At 33.6% G+C, this 16,468-nt stretch overlaps 1 protein-coding gene across 1 annotated transcript in view; it reads left to right on the plus strand.

Annotated features, from left to right (window-relative positions):
- The window catches only part of LOC137396831 (uncharacterized), a 34,199-nt gene extending 19,637 nt beyond the window's left edge, over window positions 1-14,562 (plus strand). Inside the window, exons 3-4 of the mRNA XM_068083142.1 lie at window positions 8,679-9,395; window positions 13,795-14,562. Coding sequence (XP_067939243.1) covers window positions 8,679-9,395; window positions 13,795-13,928 — 851 coding nt within the window. The 3' untranslated portion in view covers window positions 13,929-14,562. The remainder of the gene's footprint in view (window positions 1-8,678; window positions 9,396-13,794) is intronic.
- Window positions 14,563-16,468: the final 1,906 nt, after the last annotated feature.

Here is a 16,468-nt window from a genome sequence, read left to right on the forward strand (position 1 = left end):
AGCCAGCTCGTATTCCCCTCTCCGTAGAGGTTTCTAATGTCAGACACCGCCTTAGGTGGTGCCCGCTTTCTAACTCTCTTTTCCATTTTATTTATTATTACACAGCTTTAAACCTTAGTCAAATCGATTGATGTAGGCTTAAAGAATTTTGTATAATAAATAGGCGCAAAAAGCAAGCGTGACCAGCACCGAAAGGTCCTGCAGTCGCGTGTCAATTAGGTGACAGCCGTGTCTGTTTCTAACTCTCTTTTCCATTTTATTTTTAAATTTTTGATATTCTCCATTTTTTTCAAAATCCCAAGGATTTTGAAAACTTTCTAAAAAACTAGATTTTTTCATCTTTAGACAAAAATTGCCAGGGCGAAAATTCTGGGCCAGCAACCCCCTTTCATATACTACTTCTCTTTAATATAATATTTGAACCTTCTAAACAGTATCATCAGCAATTGGTTGCCTGTCACATCTGTCATCAGTGTTCACCTCTTCAGCTAACTGCACTCCGACATGAAGGGCCAGCTTGTCTAGATCTACGAGGACTGTTATGTAGAGTTTTCTGCAGTCTCTTGACAACTTCACTTTCTGGCTGTCTGTTTCTGAAGGCACCAGCTACATTAAAACTTTTGCACATGGTGAATACATTTTGTTCACATTTTTAAGTTGCAAACAAAAACTGCCAAGTATAAAATTGAGCATATAATGTATAAATCAAAAATACATAATTTGTAGAAAAATGTCTGCAAAGAGTGTAAAATCTAAATGCTATACAAAAAATAAATTTGAATAGATGTATAAAAAATAGGTGATATAAAAAATTAATTTAAAGTATAAATGTACTTAAAATTGGGTAACTTCACAGTTAGCACTTTTTTATTTTCTTTTTGCTTATGTTTACGCTCTCTCGTATTCGAGTTTTTTTCTATATCCTTGTCTGACATGTTTTCTTTTTGCTTTCAGCGATATATCTTAGAAGCCGCTGCTTGTGCTGATAAAAATACTGTTTTAGTTTTGTCATCAGCTTTCATTTTAGATTGATACTCTTTTGTACATTCATTTTGAGTCTTGGTCCTGTTGTTGCTGGGTGGACTTTACACTTAATTCTGATATAGATTATTTCCAATGATAAGTCTTATTTGTTTATATTAGTGATCTTAGTTGCTTTCTAACTCTTGGAAATCTGAAGGTTAATAGAAAATTATTTGAAGGTCTTTACTACTAACGTCCATGATTGTACTTTAAACTTAATGACACTTCTCAAAATCCTATGTAAGTCTAGACAAGTGATTCTTAACTAGGGAGGAATTTACCCTGGTTCAGAACCCAAAGGTTCAAGAACCACTGGTCTAGAGAAGGGTTATACTCCTTTAACTCAAATTTTAATCACTTTCTATAACTTACATTCACATCCACAAACAAGCATTAATCTCAAAAACATCCAATAACTAGATAGCAAGGAGTGCCATGTTTATAACTGTTTGTATCGGGTGTCTCATCATTCATAACAGCTATCAAATATGACAACTGGTAGAAAGTTCTGTTTTATGGTATATAAAGTGAATACCATTTCTACTTTGCATGTAAATTTTTTTGCTGTATTTACAAATTGAGCTGAAAACTTTGTAAGTTTTTAAACATGAACATGTTGTTTTTTGCGAATGATGGGGCATTTCTACTAGCGCCCTTCTTAATGCGTGCCCTACACTTTAGAATGCAGGTGTCGCAGTGTTATTTTACATATTCACCTAGAGGCAATGTCTGGGTGATGTCCACAAGAAGAATGATTGTTTTGACACCTTAATTTCCTGTTACAATACATTAAAAAAACTAAAAACTTATGAATCATTGATGATTCAGAAAAACTTGAAGTTTAATGGTTAACAGATCTAACAAAAATCTTCATGTAAAATAATTATGTTACATTGTTGCCTTTCTGGGCTTTCTATATAGAGTATTTTCAAAACGATTTACCAAATATTAAAAACTTCTTTTAGCTGAAAAATAATTTATTTATGGATAAGCCCATATAATATCTAAAATGTTGGTGAACGCCCAATTATGAGCTGAAAGATATGTGACACAGATTTATCAAAGTAAACTTTGGCAGCTATTTATTGGTCATTCTAACAGACTATATTATATATTTGATGTTTACCAGCTACAAATTCAAAGTAGGATTTTTATTTTTTTATTTTTGGTTCATTTCTATCAACAAAAGAAATTAAACAAAAGAAAAAAGCTGGAAAAAAGATTAAGCCCATAATTTGCTTTAGCATAACTAGTCGTGGTGTTGGGCTTGTCATCATCGCGCAATCAAGATCAATTTTTATGAGTCATTAGGTTTTATTCACCTGTTCAATAGTTTAATTTAAACTTTTCCTTGAAACTGGCCACCTTCTTTATGTTTTTTATAGTATTAGGGAGTTGGTTAAAAAATAGCCTGTTGGTAATACACCTTGCGATTGTCTGCACAGGAAAATATTGTGGGAGATTTAGTCAGAAATTTAAGAATCGACTTTGATATATTGTGCGAGGGATGTAATTACAAGAAAATTCATGATGGGCGAAAAGTTTAATGCGGTATGAATATAGTGAAATGAAAGGTAGTAGGGTTGATGATTTACAAAGAGGTTTGGTGTGGGTGAGGCAGAGGTTTGTTTGTGAATGGTCCTTATCATGCGCTTTTGAAGTGTTATTAAATTCGTAAGATGGGTACGATGACATATTGAATTGAAGCATTGCCCCTTGCCTCAATGCAATATGAAAGTTTGGAATTAACCATAGAATTGTCTAATACATGCAAAGGATTATAGAGTAAATATTCAACTTTGTGGTAGAGTAAGCCTGGTAAGGGTCTCAGCTGTTTTAGTAAGTATTTGGTGTGTTTTTTTCCAAGTGATATTAGAGTCAACTGAAATACATTAGGACTCAGCATGATCTGCCTGACAAATTGGTTTGTTAAAAATGAAAATGGGATGAGTGTTTATTTAGCTAGATGACATTGATTTTGAGAGTTTTTTTAGAAACATGAAGTTAGTCTTATGAACATTTAAAGTGAGGTTGTTAGAAGTGCACCAGTTTTGAATAGCAAGAACCTTGTTATTAGAACAATATATGTGCTTGTTGATGTTAGAGGAATTGAAAAACAAATTGGTGTCGTTAGCATAGAGCAAAGGTGTGAAGAGGTTGGTTACTTGTGTTAAATAATTTATGTATATTAAAAAAAAGAGTTTGACCAAGGATGAAAAATTGAGGTACATCACATGTTAGAACTAGTATGGAAGATAAAGTGTTACCAATAATAGTGTGTTGTCTACGTTTGGTTAAATAGCTTTTGATCCAGTTAATTGTGTTGATGTCCAACTTAAGATTGTGGAGTTTTGTGTACAATATGTAACAATCTATTGTGTCAAAGGTTTTACTAAAAATTAGAAAGATGCCAAGAAAATATTTGCCATCATTTAAGGATTTTAGAACATAGTAATTTTAACTAGTGCATCCTTGGTGCTGCGCATTCTACTAAAACCAAATTGCCCATCGTTAAGCAGTAAATTACTATCAAGGTATTCCACATATGTTTATTTACAGCTCTTTTAATTATCTTACTTAGAAATGGTAGCAAATTTATTTGAGCTTTTTTTAAACAAGGATTTTACTTTAGCTATTTTCATTTTACTTGGTACTTAAAGAGTGATTAAGCTAAAATTTAAAAGGTCAGTTATAACAGGAGCTTCTGCCACATCATTGACTAGTTTTGTCAGAATGTTGTCAAATTTGGTTGGTTTAGCCGGGTTAACCTTTTTCAAAAACTTAGTTACATCATTGACACTAACTTGCAAAAATTTAAAAGTTTATGACTGACTTGCAACAAATCTTGCATTACAGTTATTTGATATCAACAGATTCACCATGACTTTAATCAGCTGTGTTGAAGGTGCAAGATATGTGGAAAGATGATTACAAGCTTCTTATAGCTTAAAAGGGAACAGTTAATAGCAGCCATCGCGAGTTCGGCGTAGTTTGGAATATTTTCATTTTGATGATATACTCAAATTATTGCTTTGACACGTGATGTTATCACGCAAAATTAAAGGCCAATAAAAGCCTCAATTTTAACGTCTCGTAGCACTAGTTTATAACAAACACGGTGGGTTCTACTGAAAAGCCTATATCAAATAAAGATGCTCACTAATTAACAGTTTCGTTTCAGCCTGGTCTAATCATCCAGTCGTAATCTGATTATGTGACCCATACTTCATGCCAACAACGGCGCGAACAATTTCTGCAGCAACTTTGGACTATCACAGGTGACTAACAGGCTCCTCATGTTTATCAGTGGATGATATGCATCTCCTTTGAGCTAAGGTTTAAAAATTGAACAATACTTTGCGACAAGTTTTGATACATCATTGCTCAAAGTGACAGCATTACAATCATGTTGAAATAGACGCATGAGGACAATACACATGGTTTTATTGAATACATGAAGTATATTTGTCAAAGTATATTTGCTTTTTGACTACTGTATGAAGTCAATTTTCAAGTTTCCGTAGGCACTCATTAAAAATCTCCATTTTGTCTAAAATCTTGTCCAGCTTTTCATGGATGGAGACCATATCTTTATCCTTCATTGATTGGGTTCTACCCTAAAAGAATTTCACGATTTTGGCAGTCATTTCGGTTCCAAAAAATGGTGTAATTTTTGTTTTCCACATGCATCATTCGGCAAACATCTTCCAATCTACATCCAGATATTCAGTTTGGTTCAAGAATACATACATGTAGGCAGCCCCTACTATTTCTTTGTAGAAGTTTTTTTTATCAAAGTTTGATTTGTGAGTAGAAATAATAACAGCAGAAACATTTCTCAGCAATCAGTAGGTCATGCCTGAGTTTGTCAATAAAAATGTTTTGTATAATCAAGCAATAATTTTTTGTCTGCAGACGGTAATGCATTATTAGTCCTTGATTTGTGGATTCTCCATAATTAGCAGCAAGGCTAAACTTTAAAAATTTTTCACACAAATTGGAAAATATGAATTTCCCAGTAAATATTGGAACGATATGCAATTGTTGAACTCATTAGCTAATCTGAGCCCCATAGTACAGCTCAGCAAAGGATTCGTGTGTAGCTAAATAATGCACCAAACGAATGCACTAAATGATGCACCAAATGATGTGGCTTTAACCGGTTTTGTACTTTGCGCTTCTGATTGGTGAGTAGTTAATATATTAGCATATATTAATATATTCTATCTGTAATCAAACAAAGACAAAGAATTATATGCATGCATTCAGCCAATGAACGAGTTTTACATGAGTTTACTTTCGTTTTGCAAAAACTTTATTTTTTATGATAATTTATTTTGGGAATGACTAGTCGTGTCAGATACATTATGGCAACAAATTTTTACAAATTTTAGAGCTTTAGAGTATTTGAAATTTATTTAACAATAGTACAGCTGAAAGAGATTATTTTATATCTAGCAGTAATAATAATGTGATACGCTTTAATAATAAGAATAATCCTTCTGACTCAGACATTGTAAGTCTTCAAAAATGGCCATAAGGTGTCTTGAGTCAACCTGCAACACATAGTATTTTTCAAAGCATAAGCTGATGTAAAATCTTCTATCAAATATTTTGGTACTAAGTAGGTTTACATAATGGAGTTTGAAAGTCATGGTGATCTATTTGCGTCTTTTTCAAATGTTAGGTTTTACTGAATACATAATTGTGCCCTGGTAAACAAATTAATTTGACTGCGAGACAAAACAATTATAGCATCGTATTATTTCAACAACACCATGTTAAAAATTTGTATATCTTTGTCATCTTATATTTTAATTGTGTTACATAGTCAATTATAACAAATCTCTGAAAATCGGTTTTTTAAACAATTTCATTAGAGTATAACTACCTTGTGAACCATTTCGCTGTTGTAAAATGACATAAATATATTTTATTGGTTTATAGATTTTGACAAGACTGCCACCTAGTAACATAAGCAGATATCACTTTTGGCAAATCCTCAATATACTTATCAACCGATTCATCTATGTTTATAGATATGAAAAGATCATCTGAGGAAAAGCTCTGATGTTGATAATGTTTTATTTATGAGTTCTGTTGATGTGCATACGAGACAACTGCCACTACATAGAAGTTCAATAGACAAAATAACAGTGCTACAAGCTTTAATATACTTTTCACAGCTGCTAGTTGAACAGTGGCTGGGGAAGCTAAAACACCTAAGCCTCTAATAGTTGATGAAATATCACTGACCTAAACGGTGCTAATCTTCAATCTCTCCACATTTTTCCTTTCACTGCCCCTGAACTTTACTCTACCCGCTGGTACTGCATTCAAGGAGTTTCTTTCCTACCGCGCAAACTGATAGTAATTTGTGATAATTTATAGCAACAGAAACTAATGACTTCTATGAGTTTACACATGAAAAGCTGAGAGGTAGGCAATAACTCTCTGAAATAGATTTATTGAAAATTGTGGCAGCTGCTCGACTGAGGGCATTTATTAGATTTTGTCTACAAAAAGCTTAGTGAAAACTTGAAAACAATGCAGCTTACTTTGATCACGAGAATCAAATCAAAAGCTTCCAATATTTCAAGAAACAATAAAATGATACGCTTTGATATCAACACCAGGCCTTAAAATACAATTTTGCTGTCCCTGCAGCTGGAAACGTGCACAAAAATTGTTTTCATACATCAACCTAAAAGTGCATAGCAAATAAATGCCATTTAATGTCCGTAAAAATTTTAAAAAATCATAGTGGTTAAAACCCCAATCAGTAGCACATGTAGACAACTGTGCAGGGTTTACAGATTGTTGTGACGGGCTCTGCCAAAAGTAATCTTTTACAGCATACCATACTTTAATACTTCACTTAAATCCCAAGTTAATAGATTCTCATGTAAAAAAATTCTGATACTAACAAGTTTTAGTTCAAACCACATGTAATCATATGCTAATAGTTTAATAAATGTTTAACAAAACCGCAGGTTTCAGTCATTTCTTGTAGGAGTTTGACCTTTAGAAAGGGTTACCTAGTTATGCCGTGAGCCTTATGTAAAATATAAATTATATTCTGAAAATAGATTCATCAAAAGGTAAAATGCTATTCACATGAAATTTAGAAAATTTTTGTGGGTGCAAAAGTATTTATTCAGTATTTGATATCAAAAGCCGCGTTCTACTATGAAAAACCTATAAAATTAGTTTCACTGCCTAATATTTTAGATATTACGAATAAAATAAGTTTCATTACGATTGCTTCAATCATTGTTCACCAGTCTTATCATGAGTCAGAGTAAAGTTTGATGAAAATATAAATAATAGTTGCTCTAGCTGTGGTGGTGTTTTAACTAAACAAAAAAAATTCTTTTTCATTTGGTGAACATTTTTTTTATCGTCAGCTCAGATTTACTTAATGTTTTGAAAATCATTGTTTAAGAACACGTGCTTTTTTGCAGATAACAATTTGGCTGCTGAATTAAATTTTTACCGTTTAGTTGTATTATTTGAACTTTTTTAGAAGTGTCAAGTTATTCTTATTATTAGTCTCACATGTTATTATTAACATTTATTCTAACTACTTAAAGATTTATTTCATATACATGTTTTAAGGAGCTATGGTAAAGTTATGTTATTACAAATAAAGTTTAAAAGTTAAACTAATCTAAGTTAGATTATCTAAAGAAGTAAAATACCTGAATAATTTATGGAGCAAAATCATATTTATTCACAAGGGCTAATTTTAGCATTGAATGAAACGCAATTCTATTGCAGTAATCCTTAGTGAGATTTCTCCTCGAGCATCAGTTTGAATACAGTTGCCCAGCTTTTCTTGCGGCGTTTTGTGTTTAATTTATTGAAATTGTAAGCTTACCTTTGAGATTTGTTATATAGAGTATTATTGTTGTGCCTGAGTTATGCGTAGTATTTCACGGAAAGCCTACAGCTGATTGAGTGAGTTGTTTCATCTGGTCTTGCAGCATAATATTATAAAAATTTTGGATAAGGGAAAAAATTGCTCTCGTTTTACTAAGTTTCTTTACGTTGCAACTGGTTGAAACAATGGTAGCATTGTACCCCTCTCCCGGTAAATGGTAATTCCCCCGGTGAGTGTAAATCTCTCCTGATGAGTGTTAATTATATTATTAGCATATCGTGTAGTGACAGACTGTGAAGCATAATTATGTTAATAAATGTATCAATAACTTTGGAAGAAAAACTAAATAAAAAATGAAAACTAAAGGTTTTAATTAAAACCTCTTGGAATACCTAAAAACTCTCAATAAATTTTTTGTTGCCTTAAACTGTGCATGAATAAAAAACGCAAAACTAACAAAAGTTTTTATTTATTTCAACAAAGACGAAAAACACTTTTATGGACTTATTTTTTTCAAGCATATTTGAAACAAAACATTTTTATTTAAATTTTCGTGCATTCCTTAGATTTTCCCTGTTTATTGTTCACTCATTGAAATCCTATGAACTACGGTTTTTTATAAAACTTTAATGACTGTGAAATGAGAGTGTTCACTTAACTATCATCTTCACATCTGGTGTTACTTTTTCACCAGATCATTGTTGTCTTGCATATATCATACCATAACATAATGAAATAAGTTATATGTAGATTTACTTATACTTATTTGCAGGTGGAAGTAGTGAGATTTTGCTAGAAGTTGTCTCTACTGACGGACTTCTAATTGATGAGCAGCTGAAACTTCAACCTTCTAAACCTCTTCCAAAGTCCCTCAAACTCCTTCATACAGTCTCTTTACCTTCAGGTCCTTATTCAACAAGAGTCTATAACTCTCAAATATTAACTGGGATGGATAATAAAGTAGTTGCTACTATTGACACCAACTACCAAGTAAAAGGTTCATTCATCACATTCAACAACAATCCTGACGCAATGGAGGTCTACAAGGACAGACTATATACATTGGTCTTTGGGAATCCTTGGACTATCTATGTACACGACCAGCAGGGAAAACAAGCCACATTCTGGAGTCACAGTGACTCTTGCTCCTCCTTCACCGGGCTAGCCATCACTTGTGATAAAGTAGTTGTTCCAGACAGAACAAACAAGCTTCTCATCATCTACTCACTGACAGGGAATAAACTCAAAGACATTTCTTGTCCTCAGCTTAGCCAAGATTGTGTCTCCCTCTGTGTTTCAGGATCAGACAAGGTTGTTGTGTCTGACAGCGGCTCGTCTCAAGTCTGCTTGATAGACATATCTCAAGGTCAGCTGCTTTGGACTCGTAAAGATGTGACTCATCCACTAGGAGTAGCATGCTATGGTGAGAGATATGTCCTGGTGGCAGCATCCAGCAGCAGCACTGTGAGAATCCTGGATAGCTCAACTGGTTAGTTTACTTATAAATGAATTACATAATATGGGTGAGCAGTTGTGCTGACAAATATGCTGTACAATCTAGTAATTTCTATATATAAATATATATATATTATACTAGTAGAAACATAGTGTTGATGCAAACCCATGTACTGCCACCCTGACTACTTCTAATACTGAAATTAAACACTATACATATTAATAGAGAGCTCTGCTAGTCAACTTGCTATAGACTTAGTATTAGCGCAAGATTCAGAGTAGATGTATAATTTTCATTGTTTCTGATTCATTAGTCATTTCTTTTGAATTTGCCTGCACATTCAGTTGACTATCACCGATCAACCAAATATAATATATTTTATTGTTATGATATTCTGTTTAAGATCTCAAAGTTTTACACACAACCATGGACACTGATGCTCTTAAACAGATAAATAGAAATGCTATCATTTTAGTTGAGATGTATTAAGGGTCATAACTTTAATAATATTTAGTAATGAAATTTGACTAAAAAAGAGGCAAAACAAAATGTATATTAATTTTTAAAGATTTAGTAAAATAATCTTTGATCACTTAAATATTATTTATGTTATTGTAGAAAAGAAGACACCGGTGATCAAATGTTTCGATAAGCATCTTAAATACAACTTAAATGGTTCATATTCATTTGCTTTGTCTAACCGTAGTAAAATTATACCTGATATTAACAGACACACATTTTGTCTATCAGTTTGTTGAAGTAGAAATACAATTATACTAGGCTTCTATTTATGATATAAACTGTTTTTATAAACCAACTCACATTACTTATTAAATGTACCTCATATATTTGCTTATTAGCCTTTGACTGTGAGCCTTTAACTGCAGGCCATGCATATAATTTCTATCTGGATGTTATATTTAATTTGCTATTGACTCCTTGTAGCTGGTATTTGGCATCGTGTCCACACTCCTATAACTGTAAAGATATGGCCACACAGAACAAATTATTTGTTCATTCTGACCGAAATCACGAAATGAACAAAGTTGTCTGAGCTGTGCATGCATACCAAAATCATCGACAAAATGCTTTTAACTGGTTGAACAAACTACAGTATTAATGAGTGCAATTTTAGCAGCTTTTGTCATTGGTATAGTCCAACACACGTACCACAACACACAATAAAAGTGTCAGCGCGATTCAATCTGATACATACATGTACGATGCAGTTGTCTAGATGCGCTAAATATGGCAACTGTTTCTACAACGGAACGTCTGCTGCTAAAAAAGGTTATTATTGAAAAATAAAGGATTTATTGCCATTGTTTCCGAACGATAAAAAATCAACAATTGCGCAATCTAGGCAGTTGCATCGAATGTACTATGTCGAGTTGCCCTAGTATTTTGATAGTGTTGATATACGTGTCTTAGACTATATAAATTGTAAAAGGTGCTAAAATCATGCTCGCTAATAATTTGCCAATTAGGTCAATTAAAATAGTTTCATTGACAATGTCTGTGTGCATGCACAGCTCAGATACCGTAAAACCTTTAATTGAACGCTGCCTCTATTTGAACGCCGCCTCTAATTGACCGCCACCTTGAGAGAAAGGTTGAAAAATAGACCGCCACTATCCAATTGAACACCACCTCCATTTGACCGCCACTTTGACATTATTTGATCTTTACGAGCCCATAATATTGATTGATCAGTAGAAAAGTGTCCATAAAAATCGTATTAATAATGAATCGTTTATAATTTGTATCAATAGCAATTAATTCTCTCACTATCAAAATCCAAAGGTTTTAGTCGTTTTTTTTTTCGTTAAAATTTGGAAAGCGACACCATAGAAATAATTGATAACGATCTCAGGCTAGTATTAGTTCTCTGTTTAACATGGTCTTTCTACTTCGGAGAAGCCTACATATAAAAACGGCTTAAATTTACTATAATAGATGAACTTTCAAAGCAACGCTATAGAAATAATTACTGTCTCAAGCTAATAGTGGTTCCTTGTTTAACACAGTTTTGCTTTTTGGAAGTACATGTACATATACAAGAACAGTTTAAGTTTACGATGGTAGATGGAGCTTTGAAAGCAACGCCATAGAAATAACTACTAACTGTCTCAGGCTAATTCTTGTTTAGAGCGGTCCTAATACTTCGAAGGACATGCATATAAAATCCGGTTCGCAAGTTTTGAACCAAAGGTAATGCTTACTAAGCAAACTTTTACCCTTTGTGTTTGTGGTAAATGCAGTACGTGAAAGCTATGCGAAAAATGCTTGGAAGCTAATATCAACTAGTTCAGCAGCGCAAAAGAAGAGTTGAAGTCAGAATATATTCTGGAAAGTATTGGACAACTCAGGCTCGTATTCCCTGGGGCAGCTGGCCGGCTGAGCCGCACAAAATTTTTAGAAATTTTTGGCGGCTGTAAGTACTGTCAAACTCGGATAACTCGCCTTCGGATAAAATGTAAAATTTATTTTGAACACTTGGTTATTAACTCGAATGGATTTGTTTGGTCCATTCTCACGCAATGATGAATTGCTTCAGATAACTCGGCCTCAACATCATTAACTCGAACAGTTATTTGCCCAACGGCTAAGGAGACGGATTTCATCGCTGTATAATATCACGTTATTCCAGGCCATAGAGATAAACATCACCTTTTAGTAGTTGTTAGGTGTCATTGTTATCAGCATCGGCAAAATATTCTTGTCAACGACTTTTATAAAGGCCTGCAAAAGGTAAAGTCTTACCAAACACCCGATTGGCAATGCCCCCTCGAAAGCATGGAAACCTTTGGATGAACTTAAAATAAAATCGGCAAATTTGATCTTTGTTAAAACGCTCAAAAGGAAAATATCTCTTTTTTCTGAGCGTTTCAGCTGTGGTCAAGTTTTGCCTATTTGAATCTGATAACATTCTGGCAGTCACATCGCCTAAAACAAACAAATGTCAAATGATAGAAAAATATTTTTACTTTCTGATAAACATTTTTAAAACTTTACATGAGAGGCCTGGTTGAGGTCCTACATGAGAGAAACCTGTTGGGGGCTTACAGCGCCCCCTCCAAACCCCCAGGTATTCATAACTAGGCACCTAACATTTGCCGCTCCAACTTGCAACCAAAGAACACAGGGCTGGGACAACTAGAAGATGTTTGTTACATCGAAAGCAACAATCAGAAGGCAGCAATCCGAGCAAACGATGGAATTATTTTTGTTTCTTCATTTAGCATTTCTTGCTTTGTTTATGTCACCTGCTCATATATAAATATTTGTATTATTTGATGCATTATTATTGTATAATTTATAAATATGCAGATTTTTAGCATGTTATGTAATTAATAGCGTCCTTGCAGCTATCCTAAATTGGCTTATAATGGATCGATGCTCATAACTCCACTTCTATTGCACATAAAAAGCTAGTTGTGGCTGCAAACTGTAGCAAACATATCAATGAGTACAATGAACTTTTATTAACAATGTCAAATACAGATATAAAATAAAAATATGTCTTCAAATTTAGGATGAAATGAAAATTGAAAACACAAGCAAATTGCAAAGAAGAACACAGGCTATAATATCATCGCAAGTCAATTGCAAGCAACAGCTATCAACTATTAGAAATATTTCTCAATTCATCGATGCACATTTATTAACAGATCTTTGACAAGTTAAAATCAAGTCAGCAGATTTATTGCATCCAAAAGGTTTAATATAGCTCTACCGAAAAGGAGAGCAAAATATAGGCGACATTCGTTTTGCTCTTTGTAGTGCTAAATTTGCCTCTCAAAAATTCGTTATGTGTGACTGTACCTTAGAGATGACATAATATTAGATACTGGTGGTCTGCATAATGTTTATAACCCAGTCTGCTGGTAGTTAGTCTATTTTAGTATGCGTGACAGGGAGGGGCCTTTGAAGGGCAACCTGTCAAATAAGGAGAGTCTCGTTTTGATAGTAACTAATCTAGTACTGTAATCTCAGCTTAGTGTAAACATCACTCTATAAGGTAGAGCATAGCTGGGAGAGCGATAAGGTTGAAGTACTGTATAAAGTTTGCTATGAATAAAAACTTAATGTTACTTTCTCACAAAAAGCAACACAATAATAAATAAAAATTAGTCAAAGTTTTTTTGCATTATGGAATAATATTTTAGCCTGAGTATTTTAACTATGTTGTAATCACAAACAGTTTCGTACAGCCTTCCAAGATGCATCCAACTAACTAGTGATTGCGTAGCTCCATGCCAGTTCAGTGATGGATGAATCTATGCGAGGGGAGAATAATTCTAACATTACCTACTTTTCTGATTGACTTAAGAATACAGGACAAACCTTTAGACAAATTGAATTAAATTATTTAACGAGAGTTGGAATCTAGAATATGCTGTGACTGTAAATAATGCTTATTATATTGTAGGCGAGGTAGTCTCAGAGCTGACAGACAGCGCTATTGAAAGTGGTAAAGTATTTGACATGGACATCTCTAAAGACAGACTAATTGTAGCTAACAACACTAGGAAGAATATAGCAGTCTTTCAGTTACAACCATAGTTGCTGCTGCATCAGTCTGAGTTTCTGCCTTCTCTTTCTTACCATAAACTATAAATTTTTTTACAAAAATTCGGAGCGGTGAATCAAGGTTGGAAGAATAGTTATAATGTACATGTAGCTTGTCCACTGTTTGATAAAAGGTCTGTAAATTGTTACACAACGAGGACTATAGTGTTTTTCATCAATAGCTGTCTCTATCCCCTTAACTTTGATGCTGGTGATTGTTTAGTTGATTCATGAAGAATTTTTGCATTAAATAAGAATTTTATTTTCTTTGAATTGATAAAATAAATAGTTTTAAAATTTTTATCAATCCTAATGAGCCTATTTTGCTCTAAGAACAATGACCAATTATTATTAACAGTAGAGACCTTACAAGATAATACTTCTTGTTGATGAGCTATACGTAAATGGTAATAAGGTTTTGTAGCTTGGAAATAAGCCGATATGCTTTTAATATTAGGACACAAGGTTATAAAATATGTTTTATTTCAATTGATATTTTGTACCTTTGTCATCAGTAGCAGGTTTTCATTCTTCATTCATATTTGTCTGTTTTTCAAAGCTTGTAATTTTTTATACTTATAAATTGAAGATGTAAATACCTTATTGCTATATAATATTATAATAAATCCATTTCCATATTACTAATTCAAACATTGCACTTAATACAACGCGAACTTGGGGCATAAAGTTCTGGTTATACGATTTTCTGCCTTATGATGCGAAACACGATGTCTTTTTGTTTCAGTCGTACTAAATACATACATTTTTAGCATGTACATAAGCTACATATATCACATTTTTGAAGTTTTTTATTAGGGGATGTTTCCATTAAATGATTACTACGGGTTCCTATTCACTCTATACGACATTTTCACCTCAGGATGCCAAAAATAGAACAAATTAAAATCATATAGAGAGGGCCCACTTTATTATAGTGAATAAGAAGGAATATGGAAAAGCCCTTAACTTTCCAGTTCTACGTGCTTAACACACCAGTCAGTAGCTACTCACTCTGGGTATACTATCTTGACCACATGTACTGGTGGTTTTACATCCTTGAAATATGTTTACATTGTCTGCAGCTGCACAAAAATAATTAATATCAAACGGTCCCATCATAGAGTAGCATTTGACATTTCAGGTGAAGCTTTGCTTCTGGCTGTGTGCCAAGTTTACTAGAAGAAAGTGGATGAAGTTCGACTCCCACTTCAGTTTTCTCAGGTGTACTCATATTATTTATAAGATTAAAACATTTATGTACCACACTATAAAACCTCATATAGGTAAGAGCTTTTTTCATAATTGTGCTCTCTCAATAAGTAATATCTGGAAAACCTTGTTACTGAAGCACATTGACTGATTAGCCTAAATAATAACACTTCAATCTAGACCAGGGGTAGGCAAAGTTTTTTCTCAAAGAGCCAAATTTCAAAGTTGCAAGATTTTTGGGAGCCGCACAATATGTGTATCAGTATAACATTTCATACTGATTATACAAGTTTGGTAGTGGTATTGTAATTAAATTTGTTTATTAGAATATTTTCACAATAATTTTGAATAATGTTGAAGTGAGCCTAAAGAGCTTTGTATAACTTAGTTTAGTGGGATAAATGGAATTGTTTATGGCTGCTCATTATCTCTTGGTAATCTGGCTCTCTGCCGCAGCATTCTTAGGAGCTGACACAAGTGACCTTGGGTCAAAGTGGATCTCAACTTGCTCTTGATATTATTCATGTATGAAAATGCTGATTCCAATACATGTGTATATGTGGCAGCAAACGCAGTGTACAACCATTTATCTAGTTGAACAAACTGTGGATATTCAGCCTTTGTTGTAGCATTCAAGTAGAAGCGCTCCTCAATTTCATCTATATCTGTACCTTTGAGGTTACACAACTCCAGTTGCAGAGATTAGACATTAACACTTTTAAATGGCAACTGAGTAACCCACTCTCCATTAGGCTTTGCCTTCTGATGTGCTTTTATGAGTTGTATGATGTGTTTCAAAGATTGAAACTGACTAAACCGCTTGATAAACTCTTGTTGCAGCTTTTCTATAAAGTGAGTGTACTTAGCTGTACAAGAGGCCATTTCTTCATCGTCATCTAAAAATGCTTTCAGAGTAGGAAAGTGAAGCATATCACCTTGCACATCCACCAGAACAGCTCCAACTCATGGGAGAAGGCTGAAACAGCTGGTAGTGTATTAATGATAGACTTGTTTTTCCCTTGAAGCTTGAGGTTTAAATCATTCAAGTGGTCACAGATGTCAACAAAGGAGGCAACAACACTCATATCTTTAGAAGGGCTCATTTCTTGAAACTGTCTTGCAATCAGGCGCGTGAATGTATTTAGAAAATGAGTTTAGCTCCTGTCGAATACTCCACAAATTCAACAGAGCATTTCCCTTACTTAGCCATCTAATGTTATTGTATGTTAGTACATCTTCACAAGTGGCATCACTTTCTTTGAGAAACTTCCCTAAGTTTCTGTGTCTAAGAGCTGATTGACTTCTGAGGAAGTTGATCGTCTTTA

Source organism: Watersipora subatra, chromosome 5, assembly GCF_963576615.1.
Source record: "Watersipora subatra chromosome 5, tzWatSuba1.1, whole genome shotgun sequence".
Taxonomy (NCBI): domain Eukaryota; kingdom Metazoa; phylum Bryozoa; class Gymnolaemata; order Cheilostomatida; family Watersiporidae; genus Watersipora; species Watersipora subatra.